The 12,707-nt window shown below is 39.7% G+C and overlaps 1 protein-coding gene across 9 annotated transcripts in view; it reads left to right on the plus strand.

The window, feature by feature from the left end:
• The window catches only part of TRDN (triadin), a 203,476-nt gene that overhangs the window by 174,979 nt on the left and 15,790 nt on the right, over window positions 1-12,707 (plus strand). For all 9 annotated transcript variants that reach the window (XM_082216111.1, XM_082216106.1, XM_082216112.1 and 6 more), the window contains 3 exons: window positions 4,050-4,076; window positions 7,418-7,465; window positions 10,086-10,106. In XM_082216111.1, coding sequence (XP_082072237.1) covers window positions 4,050-4,076; window positions 7,418-7,465; window positions 10,086-10,106 — 96 coding nt within the window. The remainder of the gene's footprint in view (window positions 1-4,049; window positions 4,077-7,417; window positions 7,466-10,085; window positions 10,107-12,707) is intronic.

The following is a 12,707-nucleotide window of genomic DNA, read 5'->3' on the forward strand; positions in this document are numbered from 1 at the left end:
ATAATGTTTGCATAGACAAGAGCAATATTATAATTAGATGTGCATGTTGTTTGTGTAGACACAACTTTTCACAAGTTTGTAATTGGGCCTGACATTATCAATGAAGCGACACCAGCATTCAAAATACTTTTGTTTAGTTGTATATTTTTATTCAGTCATATTTGCATTATAATAATGCTGCTTATCCAAAACCAACTGTATTGTTTAAAACAGGGATAGCTGTTGTGGTACCCTCCAAACATTGCCTGCTCCCACCAGCCCCAGTCAACATGGCCAATGGGCAAGTATAATGGGAATTTCAGCCCAACAATACTTCAAACACACCATTTGGCTACCTCTGGTTTAAGCAGTGGCCATTGCAATAATAAGATACAAGTTATAGACATAATGCATGTAAAACTATTATAGTATCAAGAGACAAACCCTTTCGTGTCCTGTTAAGTCCTTTTTCTCGTTGCTGTAAATAATCCAGACACCAACAGCTGTGTTAATTTTTGTTGACCATTGAAATTCTTGCAACAAAGTTATCTTCATCTAGCAGCTATATGTTTTGGATGGATACTTTTCAAAAGTATACTGACATGTGTCTTACTTCATTTTCAGTTATTTTGGCAAGCTCTTAATTGGTTTTGTGGATCACGTTGTAAAGGCCAAGATGAATGGAGGGGAAAATGTTGGCTGATTGTCTCAGTTTAGAAATAATGATGAATTGATGAAGCCATGGTAACTGACAGAGGGCATTGCACAACTAAAAAGAATTTATTAATAAATTAAGCCGTTTTCTTTAAAGTGCACGAGCAACCAAATATATCTGAAAAGCTGTGTAGCCCATTATGTCACGTTCTGGTTGGTCACTGGGAGAACGGGATGCTGGCCTGAGGGGCCACTGACCTGATCTAGCATGTTCTCCTTAGGTTCTTATGAATAAAAGTAATGGTTCTAGAGCAGGGGTGGGGAGGCTTTTTTAGCTGAAGGCCTGCATTCCCTTCTGGAAAATGTTCTGGAGGCCACACACCATTAAGTGGAAGAGCCAGAAGCAACAGTGGGCAGAGCAGTTAATTTGTGGGTTTTACCTTTGTGCTGTAGGCTGGTTCCTATACACACAGCCCAGTCAATCCACCATTCAGGCAAGTAAGAAGCATTACCTGAGGACACACCACAGGCAGGCAAAAACACTCAAGGAGGGTGTGAAGTAGGTCTGGGGAAAGTGGTGTGACCTGGGAAATGTCCTGATGACCCCCATGGAGAGGCTAGGGGGCCACAATTACCCACTGGGCCTGAGGTTCCCCACTCCTGCTCTAGAATAGCTGCTATTCTGTGTCTTAACAAATCCTCTTTATTTCATTGCATGCATCAGCCATGAACACAAGTGCAACAGACACAGACATTCATTCTGTTAAATGACAGACAGATTTAGTAACTGACAAGTTACCAAAAATATGTTCTGTTTTTAGCCCTACCAATTTATGGTTCTGGCTGAACTATTTAAATTTTTTAAAGATGATGCTGTTAAGGTACTACACTCAATATGCCAGCAAATTTGGAAAACTCAGCAGTGGCCAGAGGATTGGAGAATATCAGTCTACATCCCAATCCCAAAGAAGGGAAGTGCCAAAGAATGCTCCAATTACCGCACAATTGTGCTCATTTCACACGCTAGCAAGGTTATGCTTAAAATTCTACAAGGCAGGCTTAAGCAGTATGTGGACAGAGAACTCCCAGAAGTGCAAGCTGGATTTAGAAGGGGCAGAGGAACCAGAGACCAAATTGCAAACATGCGCTGGATTATGGAGAAAGCTAGAGAGTTCCAGAAAGACATCTACTTCTGCTTCATTGACTATGCAAAAGCCACAACCTTGATGGCAGAAAGTGAGGAGGAATTAAAGAACCTTTTAATGAGGGTGAAAGAGGAGAGCGCAAAATATGGTCTGAAGCTCAACATCAAAAAAACGAAGATCATGGCCACTAGGCCCATCACCTCCTGGCAAATAGAAGGGGAAGAAATGGAGGCAGTGAGAGATTTTACTTTCTTGGGCTCCATGATCACTGCAGATGGTGACAGCAGTCACGAAATTAAAAGACGCCTGCTCCTTGGGAGAAAGGCGATGGCAAACCTAGACAGCATCTTAAAAAGCAGAGACATCACCTTACCAACAAAGGTCCGTATAGTTAAAGCCATGGTTTTCCCAGTAGTGATATATGGAAGTGAGAGCTGGACCATAAAGAAGGCTGATCGCCGAAGAATTGATGCTTTTGAATTATGGTGCTGGAGGAGACTCTTGAGAGTCCCATGGACTGCAAGAAGATCAAAAGTATCCATTCTTAAGGAAATCAGCCCTGAGTGCTCACTGGAAGGACAGTTCGTGAAGCTGAGGCTCCAATACTTTGGCCACCTCATGAGAAGAGAAGACTCCCTGGAAAAGACCCTGATGTTGGGAAAGATGGAGGGCACAAAAGAAGAGGAAGACAGAGGACGAGATGGTTGGACAGTGTTCTCGAAGCTACAAACATGAGTCTGACCAAACTGTGGGAGGCAGTGGAAGACAGGAGTGCCTGGCGTGCTCTGGTCCATGGGACTAAACGACTAAACAACAACAACAATTTATGGTTCACTTGGCTGAAAGATTTTCATCCTGAATCCCAATCATTCGTCCATGGGTGGGAGGGGAAGGTGCTGTTTATATTAATATCTTTCTGGCATTCTTATAAAGGCACAACTTTATAAACACTTGAAATGAATATATAGAAAAAGTACTAACTGATGACTTGAGAGAGAGACCCTCAAAAATAGAGCTTCAGGCACCAATATCTGGGCATAAGAGCCTGGAATCAATTATTTTAAGAGAGTTTCTTTTTTGTATTTGACAATCCCTGTTGTATGACAAAGTAATAGGATGATGCTGCATGTTGCAAAAGGGTCAATTCATCCTTAAGCCATGCCTATTTATTCTCCAGCCATTTCAGTGTGGTTGGCATTTTACTTGAGATGCTCAGGGAATTACTTATTTGTAATTCTGATAAGAACTAGCCTGATCTGCACCTCCCAGATTAATGTGCTAATGTGCCCTTTTCAGAATTTTGAGATATAGTTGTCAGCTAAAAGACCATATTGAGAGAAAATATGTTTGTAGTGGTGCACTTTGTAAAAAGATACAATCAAAAATACACATCTACATGTGTATTTATTTATTTATTGTGCCTTTGTAACATAAATAAACCATGCAGGTTAATGTAGAAATGAGTCGTGGTGGACTTATGAATGAACACAGGCAGAGCTGACAAAGACTTATCTGTCCAACCGTGCACACAACCAACCATTTGTGCTGTTTCTGTGTAGTGATATGCTAAGAGCACGTGACACCATTTTCACTCTATCAACTGAGATAGGATTTAGAGCTCTAGAATGCATTTGGCATGGATCAGTCCCACACAATTGTAGGAAAAAGGCATTGTGATAATGAGCACACTGTTGCCGCTACATACGTGCCCATGCCGTAAAATCACCAAAGTAGGCCCTTCTATCAGTGGCGTAGCGTGGGGGTGCAGGGGGGGCTGGCCGCACCGGGTGCAACATCTGGGGCTTAGGGTTAGGGAGCGCAAATCCACAGGTTAGGGGGCGCAAATTACTTGCCTTGGCCCGGGTGCTGACAACCCACGCTACGCCACTGCCTTCTATGCACAGTCTGAAGTATGGAGGGTGCATAACACCCTATAAATTAAAATACAACATTTAAAACCAAAGCATAAAAGATATAATATTAACAATGCAACAGACAGACAATTGTCACTTCACATATAGCTGTACATATTGTACAGGGCCTGGGCAAAGAAGTATTTTGCTGGCACCAAATATCCGTCATACTTCAGAGGGAAGGGAATTCCAACCACAATGTGGCACCATGGAAACAGCGCTATACCATGTCTCCAAAATGCTCCCATTGGTGCGTCTTCTTATTGCAGTGTAAAGCTACGGAGCTCAAATGAGTTTCATCTGCAATCTTTATTTTTATGAATGAATGTAGCTCACTGTTGTCTTTGTATTTTTCTAGGCAAGAAAGTGGAACACAAACCAGCAAGTAAGTTGCTAAACTGCATAGCAGAATAAAAAAAAAGAACGAACAGTTGACATAGACAGGGCTGGATTTAGGTTTGATGAGGCCCTAAGCTACTGAAGGTAATGGGGCCCTTTATATGTCCAGCTGTCCTTTGTCAACAACAAATTGTCGCTGGTTTTTGTGTTGAATATATGCTATATGGTAATTTATTGACCTAGTAGGTATCTAAAGCCATTTGCACATAACAAAGTATGTATTTTATCATAAAATCCATATTTTATGTAAGCACTCTATATATATAAAGGAGCAAACCAGTGATATTTTAGGGAGCAGGCTAGCAGGTGGGGCCCATTACTTACATCATAGGAGCCTATTCAACACAAAACACTGTTACTATATGTAGGTTTTATTTTATTTATTTGTTTTTTATCTTATATTTTGGAAATGTACATCCAGTGGGTTTTTTTTTTCCTTTAAATTTTTTTGGGGCGCCCAAGAGAGTGGGGTCCTAAGTTATAGCTTGTTCAGCTTATACGTACTGGTCATAGATGCCATTGTTTGGTCAATGAAAATGTTCCATATTAGTAACCCTAATCCTGGTTTTGGGAATGGAATACCCGTGGTATCTGCCCACCTTTGAGTGGCCATGATCTCACCTTGATCCCACTAGCATTTCCCAGCATTCAGGCTCATTGGTCAGCAGTCAGGGTGTTCGGTGTCTGGATCCTTGGCCAAAGTCATACACAACCTATAAACAATACAGTTGTGGCCATTTTTAGTCCGTTTTCTTAGTCCTCTTGTTCTCCCCCTAGCACCATGCTTTGGGTCCAACAACATAATCACTGTGACTTGTGATTACTTGTGATGCGGGCAGGATGTAAAATCAATAAAATAAATACTGCTACTCCTTGCAGATTCCTATGCGCTAAGCAATAGTTTTGAATCTCTGCTGCTGCTTTGCCTCAATTTCGCCCCTGATATTATATGCTAGTGCTGTCTCTTCTATCCACTATTAAAATTGCCAGGTAAATCTAAAGCCACTGAGGATGATGGTGAACGTACTAGAATTCAGCTGACGTGTGACAAGAGCTGCAATATGTAAAACAGTGGCTTCCTCATATTTTTGACTCTATCCAAACTGCCTTGTCAGTTGGAGTTATGCAGCTGTGCAATGGAGCTGAGTGCAGAGTTTCAGCATGCAGTTCTTACAAGCAGCTGCCAAATGTATTAGAGAACAAAAGGAGCTCAGTAAGGAATTAAAGAAAGGAATCTGGGGGAAATAGAAAACACCTTCTCCCCAACACATTGACTTTCAGTTTTTGTTTTTGTTTAAAGAGAAGTCAATGTATGTCTTTGAAGTTTATTTGTGCTAATGTCATGTGTCTTAAAACAAGGCACTGGCTTTATGTTTTTTTAAATTGGTGAGCCCCTTCCTTTGAATATTAAAGCAAGAGGTTGTTAGTTTTTTCTTATGCCAAGCCTTCTTTCAAATTCCAGTGTATTTTATTGCCTGTACTCTCCCCACAAAATTGCTTGGGGTTTCCCCCGGCACCCCAGAGCAGCTTTAAGGAATGTGTTATTTGACATGTACAGCAGAATCATCATTTTCAGTACAGTCTTCATCACAAGCCTGGTAAATCTGGAGCCATACCTGATGATCTGATAACACTGATAGTTTTTACTTGGACTTTGTTATTTTAACTCATGTGCATTCTATGTGCCTGTTTTGTAGTTTTGTTTCTCAACTTTTAATTTTCATCCATTGTTATGATTCCTCTATCTGTTTTATATACTTTATAAAATGAAATGATAAAAAATAGGGGCATCCTGGGGCACAGTGGTCTGCAATCTGCAGGATACAAAAAGCCCTTTTTCCTCTGGCCTGCTCCAGAAAAGGACCCAGAACTATGCTGTCCTGGTGCTGGAATAGAGATTTTGCCTCCCATCAATAACATTTCCTGGTTTCCACAGCACAATAATAGACAAAGAGCTTTTTGGTGCTTTCAGAAAACCCATGCAACACTTTTCAAAAATTCAATCCTAAATATGAAATGACGCTGTCCACCTCCCTGGTTTTCCTCTTCTCTCAGGGCTATAAGGGTCTTTCTGCCACTGTGTCATGAATTGGAGATGACAAATCGATCTATTTTTTATCCTTCTCTTAAGGCAGGTCAAATAACTCCCCTCCTCTTTCTGTTTGAAAATCTTACCATGACAGAATCTGAATTGCTGCATTTTTAAATATAATATTGAAAACACTAGAATTGCAAATGCATTTGAGTGATAATTTGAAAGCAAACCTCTATTTGAAAGCAAATATGTAGGAAAAATCTATTTGCTATTAACACATGTTGTGTTTTCAAACCATTATTGTATGATACTATGGCCTTGCCATATAAACATGCTCTCTCTATAGTAGCAGCTGATGGTTGCTTGGACTTAAGCAGCATTATCTATCTTCCACTGGTCCTTATTAACTAGATTCATTCTGATAAAAAAGTACTTCTATGCCATTCCTAATTGGCAATCCATTATGATTCCTCAGAACCAATTCACTTTAAATCTCCCTTGAGTAATGTCACCCTTATCTTATGAAGTTTAATTATCACACAAATGGAAGCCCAGTTGCTTCCATTATACAATTCCTTGTTCTCTAGATCATAACCATGGTTGGGGCTCCACTGTTTATGCATTACAGTTCTTGGGGCTTTGGAGTTTAAAGGAAAATTGACAAGTTTATTTTACCCTATTAAGGTGATTAACAGAAGTATTTGAAGTCTGTACTCCCATTAAGATAGAAAGATGGGCTCCATTTACAGAAATAAGCTTTCGCTAATTCTTGTATGAAGTAGTTGCCTTTTTTCTTTTAGTAAACTGTTTCTGGAATGTACATCTGGATTATAGAAGTTATGCTGTGTTTCCCTCACCCACCTCCTGTAATGTAACCTCCTCTGTTATTCCACTGGCTTTGGGTAGTAGTAGTGTAGGGATACATAACTTTATATTTTAAAATATTTTAGCATTTCTTAATGTTCGTATTTGGGTTTTTCTACAGTACAATATTGTCTTTTTGGTGCCTGAATGGGTCCTTTCTAGTTTCAGAGGAAGTAGAATAGAAAGAAGCCCCCTTCTTGCATGAATTTTAAGATTGCCATGTCTGGCCTGGTGCTGGGCTCATCCCTAGACATCAACACATTGGGATGGACAGTTTGCATAGGGAAGTTCTATACATGAGCCTAGCAATACATGCTCATTTGGGGATGGGACCTGCAGTTATCCTGTGACGCCCTCTTCATGACATATGACAGGGGTTATTTGACAATTTGGCTCCTTGTTTATTTCATGCTGCTTCTGTCTTGTAGAACAAGAAAGCCTTAAACATGAAAAAGAAGTTCCTCAAGTAAAACCAGGTATGTATAAGCATGGAAGGATTTCCAGTCTGTGTTAGGTCTCAGCTGCAAATAAAACATTTTAAATGTGTTGTAAAGTGCAATATACAAATGTGACACTAGATGGGGACAGTGAGCTATGCCAAATTCAATGTATTTTTCAAAACTTTTTTTAAGCATTTTCACAGTGTTTTCTATATGTGTGTAGATTCCACCTCAGTTTCATTCCTGCTCATTTCTAACTCCTGTTAATCTATTACTTTAAAAGAAAGTACATACATTTTTATTTAAATATGTATTTTATCCCAAATTATGCATCACTAAATGCATTTTATCCTTACATGCATCGGCCCATATTCAATAGTTGTTTAGTGGGAGCCAGCACAATGAGTGCTGCTAGTGCAATAGGACTTATTCCCCCACTGCTTACCCTACACACAGTGTGTGTCCCCATCAGTTCAAGCGGGGGGGAGGACGACTCACAGTACAGTGCATGGGGGGAGGATAGGGGTAGATTATTCCATCTGGCAGGTAAATATGCTTGTGCTGGTGGAATGATCAACAGTGAAATATTCCCATAATCTTTCTAGTGTGAAATATGAAGGATAATTATGTCCCATCAGTCTGGGAGGTGTGAATTAAATTGGTTTGCTTAAAATGCACACCAAACAAAATTCTCCCCCACGCCTAATGTATATTCTATTTTCAGTTCCTATCCATTCCAAATAGTGCCATTTGATACACAGAAACAAACAAGAAAATTGTCATAGTTGCACAGTCACCTGGCAAAGCAGGAAGGAGAGCTGACTAATCCAGCAGACTAATATGTCCTTGGGCACCTGGCATTATTCCTGTTCAACATAAATGTATGCCAAAAAAACAAGCAAGCAAGCAAACAGCTTGTTCTGCTTTCCCATCTCTAATCAAATCAGTAATGACCTCCATAGAAAATGTTTACCAGTTACCTAAGATTATTTGGTGATTGTTCTATATTCAAACTCTTTTTAAACTCTTTTTACCATATATCTTTAAAACGATTGATACATAATTAAACAATGAAACAAGGGAGGGAAACAAGGGGAAGAATACTAAACCCAACAGAAATTGGTTAGGAGATCAAAAGAAAAAACTCTTCTGAAGAAAGTCAGACAGGAGTGAGCAAAACAAGTATTTCCAAAAAGGATTGGCAGATTTTCACCAGGTAGAGAGGTGTCATGTTGAATACAAAGCATTTAGCTTGATTAGTCTTTTGGAAAGACAGTGCTGATGGGTAAGTTTTCCCAGCAGTTCTATACAATATACATCACCTGTTGTCAGACAAGAAGTTCTCAGAACAGCTTATCGTGGACTTCCAAGGAAACAGTGTTTCAAAGCCTAGCAGATATAAGCACAAAGGCAGTCAAATCTTTGAGTAACACCCTGGAAAGATTGTCAGATTATTTGAAAAGATCTGTATCATCCACCCAGTAATTCTGAATATTCCGAAATATACTTCAGACCAATTTTTGGACACCTTCACAAAGTCTCACCACATATGAAAGTATGGTCCATGAATTCAACATTCCCTCTTACACATTTGACTCGTATCTTTACACGTGGTATACTGTATACAATACCGAAAAAGCTAATTGTATTTGACCTATGCAAAATATTAAGAGTATTCTCCTGAAACAGGACACATTCCAATTTCATTAGAAACAACCTCCCACCTAAAGTACATCCAGACTGCTTTGATAGCCACCCCACCCCCCGTGCTATTCCTTTCCATTAGAGTTGGGTGTTGGGGTGGGGTGATAGAAAGATAATGGGTCCATTTGTAGGGCCATTTTTTGTTATGGGCTCTAACATGATCAGAAACCTTCATTGGCACTTTAAGTGTTAGAGCTTAAAGGATATACGTGGCTGCTAGAGGAAGCCCAGCTAGTCATAGACCTACTCTGGTCAGGTTCTCAACTCCTTTAGTTAGTTGTAGCAGAATGGGTCAACACCACTGAGTGACAACAGATGCATCTGGTTAGATCCAGAGAATACTGAGCAGAATTCTACTTGCACAGCGGTCCTTTTCTGGCTGCTTCCCCTGCACACATACACAAAGGATGCTCTGGAGGGTTCAAGAGATGCTCTGGAATGTTGTATAGGTGGGACAGAAAAATCAGGTGAATTATACAGGTATCTGAGCAACTGCAAATATTCAGTGATTGTTTCCATCATAATTACAATGTGTGGTATCCATCCAAACAATTCCACTAGCACAATAAGTTTTAACTTCCCAACCCCCTCCTTTCCTCACAAGCTCACTGCCAGCACCACCACCCAAAAAAACAAATCTGTTCTGGAGGCTTGAGGGAGGACCAGATGTGGTGGCAAGTGAGGAAGGACGAAGTTCTGTTGCCCAGCTAAAAGTCCTTTTGCTATTGGAACTGTTTAGTTTGATATTTTAATTATTATTTAAATACTACTAATAATAAATAATAATTAAAATATCAAACTAAAATTATGCTTCTAAAGGGTACCACCACATTCTAATATGTATGTCAAGAATATACACAGTGGGGTATGTTCAAACCAAGGCCTATAGCTCAGCATTAGCTCTCTCACTTCATTCCGTTCTCATATGCTTCTTTCTTCTTTTTCTTTCCAGCCAAGCCTAAAGAAACTAAAAGTATGTGCCATAGTACATTTATAACAATAGAAAACTAACTTTGCATGCATTGTAACAGAGCTATTCTCTGTTTTTCTTTATTCACTCCTCTGAAATATTCGTGATAATTATGCTACTGCTGAGACCTGATGGTATTGGGTGGTTTACAAATTTAATAAATAATAATAATAATAATAATTACAGAAGATTCTGACTAGCAGAGGGACCCCACAAGTGAAATGGGGGGGAGGAAGCAATTTCACTGATTACCTCCCTCCCCCTGCAGCCCCCCCCCCCGAAATCTGTTCCAGATATTGGGGTTACTATTCAGAACAGTGTGGAGAGTGACACTAGGAGCTGCAAGAGGAAAGGGAACTTGGCAAAAAAGCCTCTCCCTACCCTCATTTCTCTGGCAAGAACACCTTGATATTTTTAGGATCCACCTTATTTCTGTAACATTGGGTTGTTTAAAATTGGCTTTAGTATTGTGTAATACTAAAATCGTGTTTTAATATTAACATTGCATTGTTGTAATCCACCCTGGAAGCATAGTTTAAAGGGTGGGGTAGTAGTAGTAGTAGTAGTAGTAGTAGTAGTAGTAGTAGTAGTAAAAGGTAAAGGTAAAGGGACCCCTGACCATTAAGGTCCAGTCGTGACAGTCTCTGGGGTTGCGGCGCTCATCTTGCTTTATTGGCCGAGGGAGCCGGCGTACAGCTTCCGGGTCATGTGGTCAGCATGACCAAGCCGCTTCTGGTGAACCAGAGCAGTGCACGGAAACACCGTTTACCTTCCCGCCAGAGCGGTACCTATTTATCTACTTGCACTTTGACGTACTTTCGAACTGCTAGGTTGGCAGGAGCAGGGACCGAGCAACGGGAGGTCACCCTATCGCGGGGATTTGAACCACTGACCTTCTGATCAGCAAGCCCTAGGCTCTGTGATTTAACCTACAGCACCACCCACGTCCCAGAATTAGTAGTAGTAGTAGTAGTAGTAGTAGTAGTAGTAGTAATTGCAGAACTTAACTTAGCAAATGCTACTAGCAGTAAAGAGAATGCAGAATCCAACCTCCCGAGTTTATGGCACATCCTATGCATTTCTGCTCAGAAGGAAGGCTCACTGAGTTCTGCTTCTGAGCAGGCATGCATGTGTTGTAAATGCAATTTGCATGCAGAAGACTATTTTGCACTTTTTGCACTTATAAGGAGGTGTTTTATACATATGCCTTTTTAAAAATAAAGAGATCTCGTGTTAAAGCCCCACTTGCCCATGAAGAACACTAACCTTGGGCCACTGACCACTTCACAGCCCAACCTCCCTCACAGATTTGACGTGAGGGTAAAATGAGAAATTTCCCATCTCCTTGGAGGAAGGGTGAGATTTAAATGCAATAACACGGCCTACAGCATAGGATTATCCTGATGATCCTGATTCAATTCCCATCGATGAAAGTCCATGAAATATGTATAATGATTCACTGCTTTGCGGAAAGCAATATTAAGTAAAATAGGAAGAATTGGCCGCACTGCAATCTAAATGTAATTAAGCGGGGTTTTGGATAGATTGTGTGAGAGAATATGAGCTGCTGCTGTTCTTGGTAGGTATACCTTTTTATGATTTATGCAGACTGCCCAGTGCGTTAGAAACAGTGTGTATCCATTAGAGAATTACTGTGGTCAGATAGCACTTTGCTGCAAAAAAAAAGAAAGAAAGAAAGAAAGAAAACAGAATGACTGGTGAAAATTTTCTGGCAAATCCTTGCTGTGCTATTCCCAATGGAGCCAGCAGATGGCAGCGATCCTTATGAATGTTTGTTTTAATGAGCAGAATTTGGTGTCTAGAATGCATTGCCACAAAATGCGTACTTTGTTCTGCCTTATCCTAGGAAACACACAGAGAGTGTGTTCATGTAGTTTTGGTTTACTGATATGACAACCAACATTTTTTACTGGCTCAATCTAACTAAAGATTTGCTGAGCATCTCACTGTGAAGTGAAAGGGTGAAACTTCAGAAATATTTATACAACCAAATCTATCAATGTAGTGACTATTTCACATCTCTTGGTATAACAACAGACTGTTGTAGCGCAAGATTTCAAAATATATCAAGTTAATTAACTATGGATTTGTAATCTTTGTGCTAGATCATGCAAATATATTTGCACTTAAAGGAAACCCTAAATTATCTACACATAGATAATAATAGCAATCAAGGAAATTAATTAGCACTGTATTTTTTAAAAAATAATTACTAATTCATCCTATTTCCATTTATCTTTAATTAATTGCCTGTGGCACGAGTTGATAATTTTGCAACATCAGAAGCTTTATTCACATTAAAATAATTGTTAATGCATGCTGATTGCTTTAAAAGAATTTCTGTTGTGACTTGATGCCTAAAATAGGAGACAATGTTTTTCTAATGAAACAGTGATTATCTCATTATCATAGAAATGCCATTATTGATGCCAAGATTATTTTGGAAGAAGTAATTGAACAAGGTAGTGCTGGGTTTTGTTTCTTTCCAGTGATCTCAAAGGTAATAGAGATGGAAGGTTCACAGTGAAACCAGAATATGTACCAAAGCAGAAACAATGCCTCATTATATCATGGGAGAATAAC

This window comes from Podarcis vaucheri, assembly GCF_965113315.1.
Source record: "Podarcis vaucheri genome assembly, chromosome: 3".
Classification (NCBI taxonomy): Eukaryota; Metazoa; Chordata; class Lepidosauria; order Squamata; family Lacertidae; genus Podarcis; species Podarcis vaucheri.